Raw genomic sequence first — 17,889 nt, 5'->3', positions numbered from 1 at the left:
CAGGCAAACAGCCCAGTAGGAACGGCCACCTCTGTCCCCTTAATTAAATTCCCGTATTTCAACCAGGTTACCATGAGCGATATCACTCTCCTGAGGATTACACAGCGAGATAAAGAACGGATGTTGCTTGAATGCCAGCAAACACCGGGACCATACACTGCCAGGCTTTGTCATGCAATGATACCAGATTATTTCCTACTAGCATGGCGTGGTCAAGTGTCCCACCATGGAGGACGGAATAAGGCTGCACTGCCCAGAAACCTTGTGGAAAGGCTTTTGGAGTACCTCCAGGAGAGCTTCATGGAGATGTCCCTGGAGGATTTCCGCTCCATCCCCAGACACGTTAACAGACTTTTCCAGTAGCTGTACTGGCCGCGAATGCATCCCAAGTCCTCAGGGCAAAGTAATCATTAAAGAACGCTTGCTTTTAAAACAAGTTTTATATTTTAAAAGATAAACTCACCTGAGGTCCCTTCCATGGGGTCATGGTCTTGGATACTGGCTTGGGAGGGTACTTCAGTCAGACTGAGAAAAAGATCCTGGCTGTTGGGGAGAACGGAGTGCTGTGTGCTCTCCGCAAGCTCCTCCTCCTCTTCCCCGTCCACAGAATCCTCAGGTGTGGCTGATAAAATTACCCCCGCCTCGGAATCCACGGTCAGAGGTGGGGTAGTGGTGGCGGCCCCCCTAGAATTGCATGCAGCTCGGCGTAGAAGCGGCATGTCCGTGGCTCTGACCCGGAGCAACCGTTTGCTCCTTTGTTTTTTGATAGGCTTGTCTGAGCTCCTTGACTTTCATGCGGCACTGATCTGAGTCCCTATTGTGGCCTCTCTCCATCATGCCCTTGGAGATTTTTTCAAAAGTTTTGGCATTTCGTCTTTTCGAACGAAGTTCTGCTAGCACTGAATCCTCTCCCCATATAGTGATCAGATCCAGTACCTCCCATACGGTCCATGCTGGTGCTCTTTTTCGATTATCGGCCTGCATGGTTACCTGTGCTGATGAGCTCTCTGTGGTCACCTGTGCTCTCCACGCTGGGCAAACAGGAAATAAAATTCAAATGTTCACGGGGCTTTTCCTGTCTACCTGGCCAGTGCATCCGAGTTCAGATTGCTGTCCAGAGCGGTCACAATGGTGCACTGTGGGATAGCTCCCGGAGGTCAATACCATCGAATTGCGGCCACACTAACCCTAATTCAAAATGGCAATATCGACTTCGGCGCTACTCCGCTCGTCGGGGAGAAGTACAGAAATCGATTTTAAGAGCCCTTTATTTCGAAATAAATGGCTTCGTTGTGTGGACGGGTGCAGGGTTAATTCGCTTTAACGCTGCTAAATTCGAATTAAACTCATAGTGTAGACCCGGCCTAACTCTTCATTATTAGCAAAACTTCTGAACCAAGGAGCCACAGAAGTAATATGCACAGCTGACCAAACCAGCCAAATGCCATCACTTTCCAGATTCTTGAAAAGTGAAAAATCAGACATTCTGATGCCAAATTTTAGTCTCAATCAAAAATAATTTCCCTCCCACTCCACTCTATGAATTGGTCTCCCTTGTCCAATGGAAGCTTCTGGGGGACCAAGGCCTTAAACCTCAAACATCTCTGGAGAACTTCATGCCTCCTGTGCCATTTGGGTCTTATTTTTGCCCTTTGAAATGCCACCAATTCTCTGGTAGGATAGTTAAATGTCCCTCCAGTCACTCTCCACTCTCAACCACTGGCACCAGCAACATCTTGTCTGTTGTCTCTGTGGTCCTCAATACCTTCTTTGACCCAGCAAACAGGATCTACACATGAAGTTCTAGGAGAGGGATTTTCTTCTGTGGAAGGCCAGGATTGAAAATCCATCCTCTAATCAAGTCACGGTGGAAGGGCATCGAGAGTGAGTACTTAAAGTAGAAGTAGGGAGCCAAAAATAAGGCATGACTGTTTACATTTGCAAGTAAAAATTAGACCTGCAGTTTAATGCTGACAGGGAGACTCTAATCAGGGAGATTTACAGGAGTTATCCTCATTCAAACGCCTGAGGCCTGAGCTGTGCATGTGTGGCTAAAGCCATCCCGACTGAGATACAATTTGGGCAACATTGTGTCTGCAGATACCGTGGTGACACAGAGCATCATGTTCAGGCTAATGGATCACACTTCTTTATGAATAACTTATTCCCAGTACTATTGTTTCTTATCAAAGTAATGACTTTCATATGCCCAGTTTCTGCATATCAATGACATAATTAAAAATTAAATCCAGATTCAAGACCATCACAGTGCATTTCCTGTGCCCTAGATTTCAGGTTAGACATAATCTCTACCATTATGATAAAAAGCGGCACTCACTTCAATATCTGTATGCAGCTTGTAAGACACCTTTCCTGTCACCTTTTCTCTCCCTATATCAGTGTAGTTGTTTGCAAAAAGTGGACTCTGAGTGTTTTCATTCTTTATTTGATAAATAATGTGCTCAAACCCAGGTGAAGAATCCAAGGGTTCAATTCCATAGCTAGCATTCTCAAACTGCAATAGCCCTCTGAAAAAGCAAACAGTGCAGGTTACATAAAGTTATAAAATGATCTGAATTAATCTGCCATCAGCTTGAGACCTTAAATGTTAGATACTATGTATAGTGGGCACCATTAAAAAGTCACCATTTTCCAACTGTTACCACACAGTAGTATCTGGGATACTGAATTTTACTAGAGGTTTTATTATAATTAATTATATTAAAATATTTCATTACCTGAGCCCAGAGCAGGTGCTGAGTGTCACAAGTGAATTGGGAAAGCCTGCAATATACCCTTGGTAATAGCAATCAGCCTAAATAAAAAAAATTAAAAAATCAAAGAAAAATGAATAGCTTGCTTATCAGTAAGTATAGTTCTCCAACCAGGTCATCTCCACATCTATACATTTTGGAGCTTCCACAGACACTTGTATGGAATTTGAAACCATCTAAAAATAGAAGTGTGGCGGTAGAACACATCTCAGTATTATGACTCAAAATCTGAGGTCAGTGCCCGCCAGAGTAACTAGGCAGGGAGCTGGAGAGACGAGTGAGGGACTATAGGAGGAAGAACCTTTCCCCAAGGCTAAAGAGTGGCTCCACAGCTGTTCTGCATACGATACTTCATCCTAATGACTAAAGTAGTCTATGCAAGGCCTTTACATGTTTCCCCGGTAGGATAGGAGAAAGGAGTTGGGAAGATCTGCATTGCAGACCCCCCCAGACCACTCCCCAGCATGTTCATACTCACCCTGGCCTCCTCCCCACCTTCAGCACTGATGCATAGGGGGCTCACATGTAGAAGGGTTCAGTGACACAGAGGGCCCAGCACGTCCTATGCAGCCCCCTAACGTCCACACACCTGATCTCTTCCACACCAGAAATGCCAGTACCAATGCACAAGAATACTCTGTATCTGTATGGAAAAGACTGGATTTGCCCTTATGATTGCATCTTGGCCCCCACTTTTTCATTCTTATATTTCTATCAGAGACATACAAAATGGCTTAGAAGGGAGGAGGCAGTGATAGTTTCCAGGTAATTCTTTAGAGATCCTAAGCTCTATGCTCCCAGATAGATCTCTAAATTTGGAAAGATGGTTTCTCAAGATCCACCCCATCACAAAGGCTGGGTTGCAGCAAATGGCCAAGCCCGGTTTGCCCTTGCTCTGAGATTCTCCTACAGCATGCGTCTGTCTGTTATATTGCTAAGCAATGCATGGCTCTCTTTTCCCGCCCTCAGACAAAAGCTGAGCACTAATTCCTAAGTGGTATTCATAGCAAAGGCCCTGTAACTGCTGGAACTGCTCACAGTTCTCGTCTATTTCCTGCTCTACTTTGCAGAAGGAACAGCCAAACATCATACTCTACCTCAGTGGTGGGCAACCTGTGGCCCGTCAGGGTAGTTCGCTGGCGGGCCACGAGACAGTTTGTTTACATTGACTGTCTGCAGGCACGGCCGCCTGCAGCTCCCAGTGGCTGCGGTTCGCCGTTCCCAGCCAATGGGAGCTGCGGGAAGCAGCGCAAGCTGGCTGCTGCTTCCTGCAGCTCCCATTGGCCGGGAACGGCAAACCACTGCCACTGGGAGCTGTGGGTGGTCAATGTAAACAAACTGTCTTGCGGCCCGCCAACGGAGTACCCTGACGGGCTGCGTGCGGCTAGTGGACCGCAGGTTGCCCACCACTGCTCTACCTCGAGTCAGAAGGGGATGCTCACCCACACCTGAGGCAACCCCTTCCCTGTGTGGGGCACAGGGAGGGAAGAAGACTGAGCCTATGGATAGTGATTAAAAGAGAAAACAGAGGAAAGAGGGTAAAATCACCAATGATGGAAAAAAGGCAGAAAAAGAGTAGGAATGAAAGAACAGAGAGGGAAGGGGAATAAGAAGCTTTCGAGAGACGCCAAACCAGTAAACAAAAGAGTCTTGATGAGAAAGGAAAAAGATTATACACTTTAAAAATTAAATGGAGGTGAGGGAAGGGCATGCATCTAGATGAGATGACCCAATGGGAGAACAACTAGTGACCCACTTTTCTACCTCTTGGGATCCTTTCACAGATCCACCCTGTAGACCACAATAAAGCACTCTGAGAGAAGGAATTAAGGGACCCATCCGGAAGTATGCTGCACTTCCTCAACTCCTGTTGTTTTCAGAAAAAGCACATTAGCTTGTGTGAGGAAATCATAATAAGTTAAGCAATGGATTACATTAGGAGAAAAGGCAGCTAGTGTGACACCAGCTTCAGCTAAATCCTGGAGTAGAGCATCTGTGGAGGACAGTTTGTGATGGAGGATCTAAACATTACCGATGGTAAATGTACAGGACAGTAGAAAATCCTCAATTTTCCTGTCCTGGCCTTCCCCTATGAGTTTAAGCACAAGTGATATGTTTGCTCCTTTAATGTCCATTCTGCAAGTTAACTACTGTAAGCACATTTCAGTCTAACTAGTCATTTTCTTGAAAAAGTTGCTAATTAGCCAACCAAAATAAACTTGAAATAATTAATCTTATTGTTAATTCTCCATAGAGAATGTTTCCTTGAAGAATCTCATGCCAGGATTAGTAGAATGTCAGCAATAAATAAGTAAAGATAGGGAGAGGTTTTCTGATACTTAAAAAAATGTAAAATCCCCAGAGAGTATTTCTAACAGCAACTCTGTTCTGAAAAAGCTAAGAAGCTGCAAAACAAAGTACCGGTAATTAAATCTTACCTTAATATGTGGGAAATCAGAATGAACAGCCCCCCCTTTGGTGTAAGTATAAACCCTGAAATCATCAGATAAAAATAGTCTATAAAAAAGAGAATAAAAAATGTTTGAATTAAAAAATAAAGATTTCACATTCCTGCAAGTTTAAAAAGCACTCACACTATTTTCAACATGGTGCAATGATTTGCATCATCCCTTACTTTTGTTTCTTGAGTTACAATTTAATGTTTTATCGCTTTTTTCAGACTGGAAAATTGCTGAGTTAGATGGGGTGACAGTTATGTGCAGCATATCTACAAACCCTTCTGAGGATTCCAAGTTCTTTTCCTGTTTGCCAGTCAGCTTCTCAAACTTCTGCTTAAGTCTTGAAACTGAAGAATACATGGATCTCTGAAAATACTTCCTATTAGAGAATCTTAGGCCTGGTCTACACTAGGAGGTTATGTCGAATTTAGCAGCGTGAAATCGAATTAACCCTGCACCCGTCCACACAACGAAGCTATTTAGTTCGACATAGAGGTCTCTTTAATTCGATTTCTGTACTCCTCCCCGACGAGGGGAGTAGCGCTAAATTCGACATGGCCATGTCGAATTAGGGTAGGTGTGGATGGAATTCGACGCTAATAGCTCCGGGAGCTATCCCACAGTGTACCACTCTGTTGACGCTCTGGACAGCAGTCCGAGCTCGGATGCTCTGACCAGCCACACAGGAAAAGCCCCGGGAAAATTTGAATTCCTTTTCCTGTCTGGCCAGTTTGAATCTCATTTCCTGTTTGGACATCGTGGCGAGCTCAGCAGCACTGGCAACGATGCAGAGCTCTCCAGCAGAGGTGACCATGCAATCTCAGAATAGAAAGAGGGCCCCAGCATGGACTGATCGGGAAGTCTTGGATCTGATCGCTGTGTGGGGCGATGAGTCCGTGCTTTCGGAGCTGGGCTCCAAGAAACGGAATGCGAAGATCTATGAGAAGATCTCAAAAGTCATGACAGAGAGAGGATACAGCCGGGATGCAACGCAGTGCCGCGTGAAAATCAAGGACCTGAGACAAGGCTACCAGAAGACCAAAGCGGCAAACGGACGCTCCGGATCCCATCCCCAGACATGCCGTTTCTACGAGGCACTGCATTCCATTCTAGGTGCGGCCGCCACCACTACCCCACCACTGACCGTGGACTCTGAGGATGGGATATTGTCGATGGCCGCTTCCTCGGAGATGTTAGCGGACGGGGAAGATGAGGAAGGAGATGAGGAGGACGAAGCAGTCGACAGCGCTTACAACGCTGATTTCCCCGAAAGCCAGGATCTCTTCATCACCCTGACGGAGATCCCCTACCAACCCTCCCCAGGCATTAACCCAGACCCTGAATCAGGGGAAGGATCAGTCGGTAAGTGTTAAACATGTAAACATTTATTTTGAACAGAACAGGAATATTAACAATGGGTTTTTCATGATTAGTTTGCCCTAGGCGCTTAACGTTTTAGTCCTTGGCAGTGCAGCTACTGGAAAATAAGGTCTATATGTCCGGGGATAGAGCTGAAATCCTCATGGGACATCTCCACGAAGCTCTCCTGGAGGTAATTGGAAAGCCTTTGCATGAGGTTCCTGGGGAGAGCGGCCTTATTGCGTCCTCCGTGGTAGGAAACTTTTCCGCACCAGGCTATCATCAAGTACTCTGGGATCATTGCCTCGCAGAGCATGGCGGCATACGGCCCTGGTTTTTGCTGGCTTTCACGCAGCATGCGGTCTTTCTCTGTGTCAGAAATCCTCATCAGAGTGATGTCGCTCATGGTGACCTGCTTTGAATTAGGGCAATGTTAGTATTGGGACTGCTTGCCTGTTCCTTTACATAACTGTAACCGGCGGTTTACAGCCACGTGGTGGAGGCGGGAGAGGGGCAGCATACAGGGATCTTTCCCGGGGACAGCCACGAGGGGGTGGGACAGGGGCAGAGTTCATGCTTGCCGGATTGCCGGCAGCAGGAACTGGCCAACGCTAGGAGCATTGCTTTGAACGTGAAAGGAGGGCACTGCTATAAATTAAGTTTTAAGCAGCCAAAAGTCTACGGCTTACCATGTCAGCCTGCTACCTGAACTCCGCTGTCCTGCCCCGCTTGTCTGATCTCCACTGCAAGACCTCAGGCACTGAATGCGAAGGCCGAAAATTCGACCTTGTCCTGAGTGCGCATGTAATAGGTGCTGTGCATGGTCTTCTTCACAGAGAAAGACTATGTTCATTGTTCACAAAAATGTATCTTTGTGAGGAATTCACTCCCTTTTTCCCATCCCACAGCTGCGAATGTCTCCCGACCTACCCCGGCATCCCCCTCCCAGAGGTTGGCGCAGATTAGACGGAGAAAGAAAAGGACACAGGACGACATGTTCTCAGAACTTATGGGTTGCTCCCGAGTCGAGGCGGCCCAGCAGACCCAGTGGAGGGAGAACATGTCGCAATACCAGCGAGCACACAGCCAACGGGAGGAGAGGTGGCGGCAGGAAGACCAGCAGGCGACTCAAACGCTGCTTGCACTAATGAGGGAGCAAACGGACACGCTCCGGCGCCTTCTGGATGTTCTGCAGGGCCGGAGGCAGGAGGACAGAGCCCCGCTGCAGTCTCTCTCTAACCGCCCTCCCCTGCCACAAAGTCCCATACTCCCCTCACCCAAAGTCCCAAGAAGGAGGGGCGGCAGGGGCCGTGAAAACTGTCACTCCACCCCTGCAGATTGCTCAAGTACCAAAAGGCTCTCATTCCCAAAAATTTGATAAGTCCTTTCCTTCCCGCCTCACCCAAGCCCCCGTCCCAGTTTCATCCCCTAACTGTGTAGTTGCTAATAAAAAATATGTTTCTGTTAATTACTGTTTCCGTCATGTTCTTTTAGAGGAGAGTGTGTTTGAAGGGGGGGAAGGGGGTTGGTAATTGGAGAGGACAGTCACCTTTACCAGGGTACAGACACGGGGGCAGGTTCAGCAGAAGGTCACACACACATTGCAGTCACTAGGCACCCTGGTCAGTCTGGGAGGTGGTTTTCATGTTCTGGGAGGGTGGGGGGGGGGCTATGTGACTTTGTGGCAGGGGGAGGGTGGTTAGAGATCTTATGCAGCGGTCCTTAGCCTGGATCACAGAGCCACGCAGCAGGGGATCTGTAACCGTCCCCCCCCGCCACAAAGTCACATAGCCCCCACACACAGAGTCCCGAAAAGGAGGGGTGGCAGGCCCCGTTGAAACAACCAGTCCACCACTGCGGACCGCTCTAGGAGCAGGAGCCTGTCATTCCTCGAGTTTAGAAGCATCCTTTCCATCACTACACCCGCTCCCCACCACAGTCTGCGTCCCAGTTTCAACACTTTACCGCGAAATCCGTAATAAAGAAAACAGTGTTAATTAACAAAAGTTCCATTTATTTTCTTTTTAAACGTGTGTTGGAAGGGGGGGAACGGGGTGAACGGGGTATGTAACTGCAGAGGATAGTCAACATTAAGTGGGTAAAGAAACGGGGGCAGGTTCAGCTTCTCTTTAAACAAACTTAATAGTCACAGGTTACTCTGCTCACTGAGGAACCTAGCTTTCAAAGCCTCCCGGATGCACAGCGCGTCCCGCTGGGCTCTTCTAATCGCACGGCTGTCAGGCTGGGCATAATCAGCAGCCAGGCTATTTGCCTCAACCTCCCACCCCGCCATAAAGGTCTCCCCCTTGCTCTCACAGAGATTGTGGAGCACACAGCAAGCTGCTATAACAATGGGGATATTGGTTTCACTGAGATCAGAGCGAGCCAGTAAGCTTCTCCATCTCCCCTTGAGACGTCCAAAAGCACACTCCACCACCATTCTGCACTTGCTCAGACGGTAGTTGAAGAGTTCTTTTTCAGTGTCCAGGGCGCCTGTATAGGGCTTCGTGAGCCAGGGCATTAGCAGGTAGGCTGGGTCCCCGAGGATCACTATAGGCATCTCCACATCCCCAACAGTTATTTTGTGGTCCGGGAAGTAAATACCTTCCTGCAGCCGTCTAAACAGACCAGAGTTCCTGAAAACACGAGCGTCATGAACCTTGCCCGGCCATCCGACGTTGATGTTTGTAAAACGTCCCCTATGGTCCACCAGTGCTTGCAGCACCATTGAAAAGTAGCCCTTTCGGTTAATGTACTGGCTGGCCTGGTGGTCCGGTCCCAGGATAGGGATGTGAGTTCCATCTATAGCCCCACCGCAGTTTGGGAATCCCATCGCGGCGAAGCCATCTATGATGACCTGCACGTTTCCAAGGGTCACTACCTTTGACAGCAGTAGCTCAACGATTGCGTTGGCTACTTGCATCACAGCAACCCCCACGGTAGATTTGCCCACGCCAAAGTGGTTCACGACTGACCGGTAGCGGTCTGGCGTTGCAAGCTTCCAGAGGGCTATGGCCACTCGCTTCTGGACAGTCAGGGCTGCTCGCATCCGGGTGTCCTTGCACTTCAGGGCAGGGGACAGCAACTCACAAAGTTCCAGGAAAGTTCCCTTACGCATCCTAAAGTTTCGCAGCCACTGGGATTCATCCCAGACCTGCAACACTATGCGGTCCCACCAGTCCGTGCTTGTTTCCCAGGCCCAGAATCGCCATTCCACAGCATCAACATGACCCATTGCCACCATGATGTTCACAGCGCGGGGTCCCATGCTTTGTGAGAGGTCTGTGCCCCTCTCAGACTTAATGTCTTCACCGCGCTGCCGTAGCCTCCTCGCTCGATTTCTCAGCATCCGACTCTGAAAAAGGTGGATGATAAGGTGCGAGGTGTTGACAACAGCCATAACTGCAGCAATGGTCACAGCGGGCTCCATGCTCGCAGTGCTGTGGCGTCCGCGCTGTCACTCACCAGAAAAGTGCGCGAACTGATTGCCTGCCGGCGCTTTCAGGGAGGGAGGGCGGGAGTGACGGTTGAATGACGACAGTTACCCAAAACCACCCTCGACACATTTTTTGCCCCAGCAGGCATTGGAGGCTCGACCCAGAATTCCAATGGGCAACGGGGACTGTGGGAACTGTGGGATAGCTGCCCATAGTGCACCGCTTCCAATGTCGACGCTTGCCCCATTAGTGTGGACTCACAAAGTCGAATTACTGTCCTTAGTGTGGATACACACGTTCGACTTTGTAATATCGGTTCCACAAATTCGATTTAAGTAAAATCGAACTACTCTCGTAGTGTAGACATACCCTTAGATTCTCCTATTGTCAGTGCACAATACTAGGAATAACTGAGGCTACCGCAAAGAAGATAGAGAAGTATCAGCTTGGACTGTTACAGACTGAAAATTATAACCAATTATTGGAAAAGAAAGGGAAGTTGAAGACAAATTATCCAATATTTGATAAACCTTATTAGCAGGGCCGGCTTTTGGCCAATTCCACCAATTCCCCCGAATCGGGCCCCGCGCCTAAGAGGGCCCCGCGCCCAGTGGCAGGGCTGCCGGGGTGGGGGCAAGTGGCCGAGAATCCCTTCCCTGGCTAGAGGCTCCTTTTTAATTTTTACTCACCCGGCGGCGCTCCAGGTCTTCCGCGGCACTTCGGCGGCGGGTCCTTCACTCACTTCGGGTCTTCAGCAGCACGTCCTTCAGTGCCGCCAAAGACCCGGAGCGAGTGAAGAACCCACCGCCAAAGGCTAGGAGCGCCGCCCAGTGAGTACAAGCCCCACGTGTTTTTTTATGTGTTTTTTTCTTTTTAGTCATCCCTGCCAGGGCCCCGTCGAAACTGTTCGAATTGGGCCCCGCACTTCCTAAAGCCGGCCCTGCTTATTAGAACCTTTTTTGAGCCACATGACTGATTTATAACAGATAAGAACCAAAGGGTTAGGAACAAAGTCAATCACTTACTGTTGCTTCAGGTGAAGAGTATACGGTGTCCCTTCTATTGTAATGACATAGGACACTTGGTCCTAAACCATCCAGAATGACAGAATTCAGTAACACAATATTTTGCAAAGCACATAATTCTGCATTTATTAAACATGAACATAAATTAAAAATGCACCATAAATGTTTCTTAATGGGAAATGGATGGACAGTAACATGGTTATCAGTGCAGTTTTGACATCTCTTGACAGCTACCAAAACAACTGCCCTGTATCGTTCCAATACTCTGTGGAATGATTGTCTGTGGTTTCCTAAAAAGGCTCATCCACCACTCACCCTTTGACTGACATACACTATTCCATGTGTTCAAGATGTGTGTCTATGTTTTATGTCAAACACACAGGAAAAATAATTTAATAGCCAATTCCATCTCAAGATATCTAGATGTGTGCAAAGGCAAAAAATGCCAGTGATAGTGACTGTGACCAGCTGATGGAAGTTGCAATGAATAAAATGGGAACTGAAACGTCATAGCCTCAACTGGTGAGGGAATCTGCTGAAAATATTATAGACCTCTGGAATCCTTCCTTAGAGGTTTTTAAGGTCAGGCTTGACAAAGCCCTGGCTGGGATGATTTAGTTGGGGATTGGTCCTGCTTTGAGCTGGGGGTTGGACTAGATGAACTCATGAGGTCCTTTCCAACCCTGATATTCTATGATTCTATGATTGATTCTATGAATCTAGAACCCAGACACATGCCATTAATCCAGTGGACAAATAGGATGGAAGTAGAAATAACTCATTTCACCTAATTCAGAAGAGCATCATTCTGAAGTCACACAAAGGAATTCATAATTTTAGAATCAAATGCTACTTCTTACTTTTGTGAACCAACACTTGAATGCTCTTGTTAATTTGAGGGGAGAATTACTGAAGATTATTGTTAAAGAATAACATGATTTAAGGCCCCTCCCTTAATCTCCAAGACATGTATGTAAACATAAGTTTTCATTGCCACTCTCTATTCTTATTAATAAAATGATGTATGTTAACAGAACCTTTCATCCCAGGATCTCGTAACAGTTTATAAAAATTCAAATAGAAAAACTGAAGCATGGAGGTGACATGACTTGCCCCAAAACAGACTATACACTGAGAATTTAGAGCCAGAAATAGAATCTGGGAGTTCTAGCCTGTCTCCTGCTCTGACCTCCAGGCAGGGTGGATAAAAATCAATGATTTATTTTTTTTAAATTGGATTTTTTTTATTTAAATCAGATTTTTTTGATAAAATGCTTTTTGAGGAAAAAACCTATCTAAAGATAGTTTTAATTAAGATACATTATAGCTCAAAGACATCTCATCATGGAATAGGGATTATAAATTCTAATTCTATAGTATGAGACAATATATTCATGTAATGTTTAAGAAGAGTTTTGTAAATGAGTTCCAATAGTTCATGAATTAGGGACCCAATCTTATGGGGTTCCAGGGGCTTCTGTATAGATTATTTAGGTTAATCTTTCTATCTACCCAATGGGACTCAGTACTCAGTCTAGAAGATAGCATCAGAGATGCTTATTTTTGCAGTTCTCAAACTGTGGATTTGTGTCTCCAGAGATAACTTGTTTGTTAACAGCAAAAATGTTTTTAAATAAATAAATAAATAATATATAGAGGTAAGAAATAACAGACCTCAACCCTATTGTCCCTCTGCAAATTTGTGTACACAGTGTCAATCCCTTACCTCTCTCTAAAAGTGCAAAGTTTCTAAAAGTTCAATGAATAGAAGATTGTTGGGGGCGGAATAGATCTGGACAAGGAGAAGAAGTCTGGAGATAAATGTGAAATGGGAGGGACAGGCAGTAGAAACAAAAGTGAAACTGTTTGAGCAGCATATTCCAGAAGTCTTGAGGTCTTTCTGAGTGTAGCCTTCATTGATTTGAGATCTACCATATCATTCTCTCACTAGAAGGGAAAACCTATAACCTATAAGAGACCCAGTTTGGGAATATTTTAATGACGTTCCTCTACCTGTGGGTAAGACAGGCATGCGTGCAAAATGCAAACAGTGCAACAAAGAAATGCAAGGCCTGGTTGCCCGAATGAAACAACAGCATGAGAAAAAACGGTTACTCACCTTCTCGTAACTGTTGTTCTTTGAGATGTGTTGTTCATGTCCATTCCAAGCAGGTGTGTGCGCGCCGCGTGCATGCCAGCCGGAAGATTTTACTATAGCAGCGTCCATAGGGTCGGCTTCGGCGCCCCCTGGAGTGGCGCCTTCATGGCGCTGTATATAGGGGCCAGCCGACCCTCCACCCCCTCAGTTCCTTCTTGCCGATACTCCGACAGAGGGGTAGGAGGGTGGGTATTGTTCATGTCCATTCCAAGCAGGTGACTCACAAGCCCGAATCTAGGCGGTGGGGTCGGAGGTTACTGCAGACTGGAGGACTGCGCGGCCAAAGGCAGCAGCATCTCTGGCCTGGTGTGGATTGAGGACCAGGTGGCCGCTCTACAAATTTCCTGCGTCGGGACCTGGGCCAGGAACGCAGCGGAAGAGGCCTGCGCTCTTGTGGAGTGGACCGTGATAGGCGGGGCTGGTATATTGGCCCGACTGTAGCACTCCCGGATGCAGGTTCTGATCCAAGCCGAAATTCGCTGTGATGTGACCAGGAGCCCTTTTATCCTGTCGGCCACAGCAACAAAAAGTTGGGTTGACTTCCTGAAGGATCTTGTCCTTTCGATATAGAATGTGAGAGCCCTGCGAACGTCGAGGGAATGCAGCCTACGCTCCCTTGCAGAGGAGTGTGGTTTCGGATAAAAGACCGGGAGAAAAATGTCTTGACCCATGTGAAATGGGGAAACCACCTTAGGCAGGAACGCTGGGTGCGGCCTGAGTTGGACCTTGTCCTTGTGGAAGACGGTGTACGGGGGTTCAAATGTTAGAGCTCTGAGTTCTGACACCCTCCGGGCTGATGTGACAGCCACCAAGAACGCGACCTTATATGAAAGATATAACAGCGAGCACGAAGACAGCGGCTCAAAGGGGGGCCCTGTGAGGACGGACAGGACCAAATTGAGGTCCCAAGCAGGGACAGGTTGACGGATGTGTGGGAACAGTCTGTCAAGGCCCTTAAGGAACCGCGTAACGAATGGGTTCGCAAACACTGAGGTACCACCCTCTCCCGGGTGGAACGCCGAGATTGCAGCAAGGTGTACTCGAACCGACGAGAGAGTCAGCCCAGGTGTCTCAGATGCAGCAAATAGTCCAATATGAGGGGGACCGGGGTGAGCGAGGGAGCCTGGCCCCGTTGTGTGGCCCAGAGGGAGAAGCGCTTCCACTTGGCCAAGTACGTGGTCCTTGTAGAGGGCTTCCTGCTACTCAGAAGGACCTGCCTGACCTGATGAGAGCATTGCAACTCCACCGGGTTTAGCCATGGAGCATCCAGGCTGTAAGGTGGAGCGACTCCAGGTTCGGGTGAAGCAGGCGACCACGATCCTGTGTGATCAAGTCCGGGAGTAGGGGCAACCTGAGCGGCACCCGCATAGACATGTGCAGGAGAGACGTGTACCAGTGCTGGCGTGGCCACGCCGGCGCTATCAGGATGAGCCGAGCGTGATCTCTGCGGGCCTTGAGGATTACTCTGTGAATCATTGGAATCGGGGGAAAGGCGTAAAATAGCCCGTCTGTCCAAGAGAGGAGAAAGGCGTCTGTTAGGGACCCCGGACTGCGTCCCCCGAGGGAGCAGAATTGGTGACACTTCCTGTTCTCGGTGGAGGCAAACAGGTCCACCTGGGGATGACCCCAGAGCCGGAAAATTGAGAGAACTATATCCCAGCGGATAGACCACTCGTGACCCTGGAACGAGCAGCTGAGTGCGCCTGCGAGCCCGTTGTGCGCCGCCGGGAGGTAGGATGCTGTCAGGTGAATTACGTGCTGTACGCAAAAGTCCCATAATGCGAGGGCCTCCCGGCAAAGGGGAGAGGAGCGAGCACCACCCTGTTTGTTGATATAGAACATCGTTGGAGTATTGTCCGTGAGGACAGAAACGCACCTGCCTGCCAGCTGGGATTTGAAGGCTATGCATGCGAGGCGCACAGCTCGTAATTCCCTGACATTGATGTGGAGCGAAAGATCCTCTCGTGACCAAAGGCCTTGGATTCTGAGGTCGCCCAGATGCGCACCCCATCCCCGATCCGATGCATCCGTTACCAGGGAGAGGGAGGGCTCAGGGTCGAGGAAAGGAACTCCTGCGCAGACCACCCACGGGTCGAGCCACCATTGAAGGGAGTCCAGCACCGGCCGAGGTAACGTCACCACCGATTCTAGGGAGTCCCTGACTGGCCGATAAACCCGTGCCAATCGAGACTGGAGTGGGCGCAGCCTGAGTCTGGTGTGTCTCACCACGTAGATACATGCTGCCATGTGCCCTAGAAATTTGAGGCAGCTTCTTGCTGTGGTGGTGGGATAACGTTGGAGGCCGAGGATAATGTTGGATATAGTCCGGAATCTGGCCTCTGGGAGATATGCTCTGGCGTGTGTCGAGTCCAGAACCGCTCCTATGAATTCGATTTTTTTGGGTTGGAGATAGTGTGGACTTGGCCTCGTTGAGTAAGAGGCCGAGCGTGAGGAAGGTTTACCTGGCAAAGACCACCTGAGCCTCCACTTGCCCCCTGGACCTGCCCTTGATGAGCCAATCGTCCAGGTAGGGAAACACCTGGATCCCATGCCTGCGTAGGAAGGCAGCCACGACTGCCATGCACTTCGTGAAGACCCTTGGGGCTGCTGACAGACCAAAGGGCAGAACCGTAAATTGTAGATGAGCGTTGCCCACGAGAAACCCGAGGTAACTCCTGTACGGAGGGATTATCGCAATATGAAAGTATGCGTCCTTTAAGTCGAGGGCGGCATACCAGTCTCCTGGATCCATGGAAGGAATGATGAAGGACAGGGAGAGCATGCGGAACTTGAGCTTCTTCGCAAACTTGTTGAGACCGCGCAAGTCCAGAATGGGTCTGAGGCCCCCTTTCGCTTTCGGTATTAGGAAATATCGAGAATAGAAGCCCTTGCCCCGTAGCTCCTGAGGAACCTCCTCTACTGCCCCTGATGCGAGGAGGGACTGAACTTCTTGAAGTAGAAGTTGCTCGTGAAAGGGGTCCCTGAAGAGGGACGGGGAGAGGGGCTGGTGGGGCAGGAGGGAGGAAAACTGGATAGAATATCCCTCCTTTACCGTGCGAAGCACCCAAGCGTCCGAGGTGATCCGGATGGGTCTGTGGCGCGAATTGTCCTGTAGTAGACGTGGACGGCGCCGGCCCTTTAGAGTCCCGGTGTGGAGAACGATCCCTCTCCGGCCTGTTCTTTTTAACCGGCACTGGCAATGGGGAACGGTGTCTCATGGAGGATGGTTTCTTGTGCGCCGACTCTCTCCGGTGCCGGGGTTTGGTGGCCTTGGCCTCACAACTCATCTCCGGTGCTGGAGCACTGCGCACCGAGGATGAAGTGCTCGGTGCCGTCTCAGTAGGCCCGGGATCTGATTGCGGCCGCAGGGCCGCCTCCATTAGGAGGACTTTAAGTCTCTGCTCTCTATCTTTGAGAGTCCTGGGGCGAAAAGCCCTGCAGATACTGCACCTGTCTTTTTGGTGGCTCTCGCCTAGGCACCTCAAGCACGAACAGTGCGGGTCACTCTTCGGCATGAATTTCCCGCAATCCCGGCAGAGTTTGAACCCTGGGGACCCGGGCATGCCCCAGCGGGGCGACGAAAACTTGGGGAAAACCCCCCAAGTAATAACTAACTAAGCTAACACTTAAACAACAAACTAACTAACTATTTACAACAACGACGGAACACTGCTACGATTGCGGAAGAGCAAGCGAAGTTCCAGCTAGCCGTCACCGGCAGTAAGAAGGAACTGAGGGGGTGGAGGGTCGGCTGGCCCCTATATACAGCGCCATGAAGGCGCCACTCCAGGGGGCGCCGAAGCCGACCCTATGGACGCTGCTATAGTAAAATCTTCCGGCTGGCGTGCACGCAGCGCGCACACACCTGCTTGGAATGGACATGAACAATCACTCGAAGAAGTATTCCTTCTCAGGAGGAAGCCGCGTTGAAGATGATGAAAGGAACATGTCTGAACATGCAGGATCTTCAGGTTGTGACTGAAGACTTTTTTATTTCATACTTCTTTCTTAAGGATTGCCTGTCTTCCTTCTGGACTATTCTTGAATTCTCATGTTTGAGCAAAAAATATAGTTGTAACTCTATGGTACTATCATTTTAGATGCAGTTGTGATAAAAAATAAATAGCTGAAATAGGCAGATCTTCCTTTTACAATTTCACCTTTAAAGTAGTACTGAGTGTCAGGGAATGCAATGAGTAATATTAAATGAGCAATATGGTAATAATAATTAAATAATTGCATTGACTTATTTTGTTTAGGAGAATCCATCCTCAACATACAGGATTCTGAAGACTATCCACCTTCAAGATCACCATCATTTTCTATAGTTTCAGAGTTATCTGCCAATGATAGTGTTTCAGTCACATCATATATGTCACATAGCCACAGTATATCACCTGTAGCAAAAAGGAAAAAAATCTCCATCATCCAAAAACAACCATAGATAAGTTTGTGATAAGAACCAGCAGATTACAAAAAGAGGTAACTGATGAAAAAAATGCCTGGTTTGTTTATGCAACAAACTCTCTTTTCCATATGATTGAGAACCCACACTTCATTAACATGGTTCAGTCATTAAGACCAGGATACAGTCCACCCAACAGAGCAGATGTCGCAGGCAAATTGCTGGATAAAGTGTATGAAAGAGAAATTGAGCAATGTGCAAAAGGTCTAGAG

General features: G+C 48.4%; 1 protein-coding gene across 1 annotated transcript in view; it reads right to left on the bottom strand.

Annotated features, from left to right (window-relative positions):
• Positions 1-16,592, bottom strand: part of LOC113407722 (disintegrin and metalloproteinase domain-containing protein 2-like) — a 37,478-nt gene extending 20,886 nt beyond the window's left edge. The window contains exons 1-7 of the mRNA XM_026657466.2: positions 16,265-16,592; positions 15,675-15,819; positions 14,606-14,720; positions 11,055-11,116; positions 5,213-5,291; positions 2,739-2,815; positions 2,339-2,528 (exon numbers count right to left, since the gene is read on the bottom strand). Coding sequence (XP_026513251.2) covers positions 2,339-2,528; positions 2,739-2,815; positions 5,213-5,291; positions 11,055-11,116; positions 14,606-14,720; positions 15,675-15,819; positions 16,265-16,592 — 996 coding nt within the window. The remainder of the gene's footprint in view (positions 1-2,338; positions 2,529-2,738; positions 2,816-5,212; positions 5,292-11,054; positions 11,117-14,605; positions 14,721-15,674; positions 15,820-16,264) is intronic.
• Positions 16,593-17,889: the final 1,297 nt, after the last annotated feature.

The sequence above is a fragment of the Terrapene carolina genome, unplaced genomic scaffold, assembly GCF_002925995.2.
Source record: "Terrapene carolina triunguis isolate 2854851 unplaced genomic scaffold, T_m_triunguis-2.0 Scaffold53, whole genome shotgun sequence".
Lineage (NCBI taxonomy): Eukaryota > Metazoa > Chordata > Testudines > Emydidae > Terrapene > Terrapene triunguis.
The sequence above is the reverse complement of the archived record's forward strand: the minus strand, read 5'-3'. Positions and strand labels throughout refer to the sequence as shown.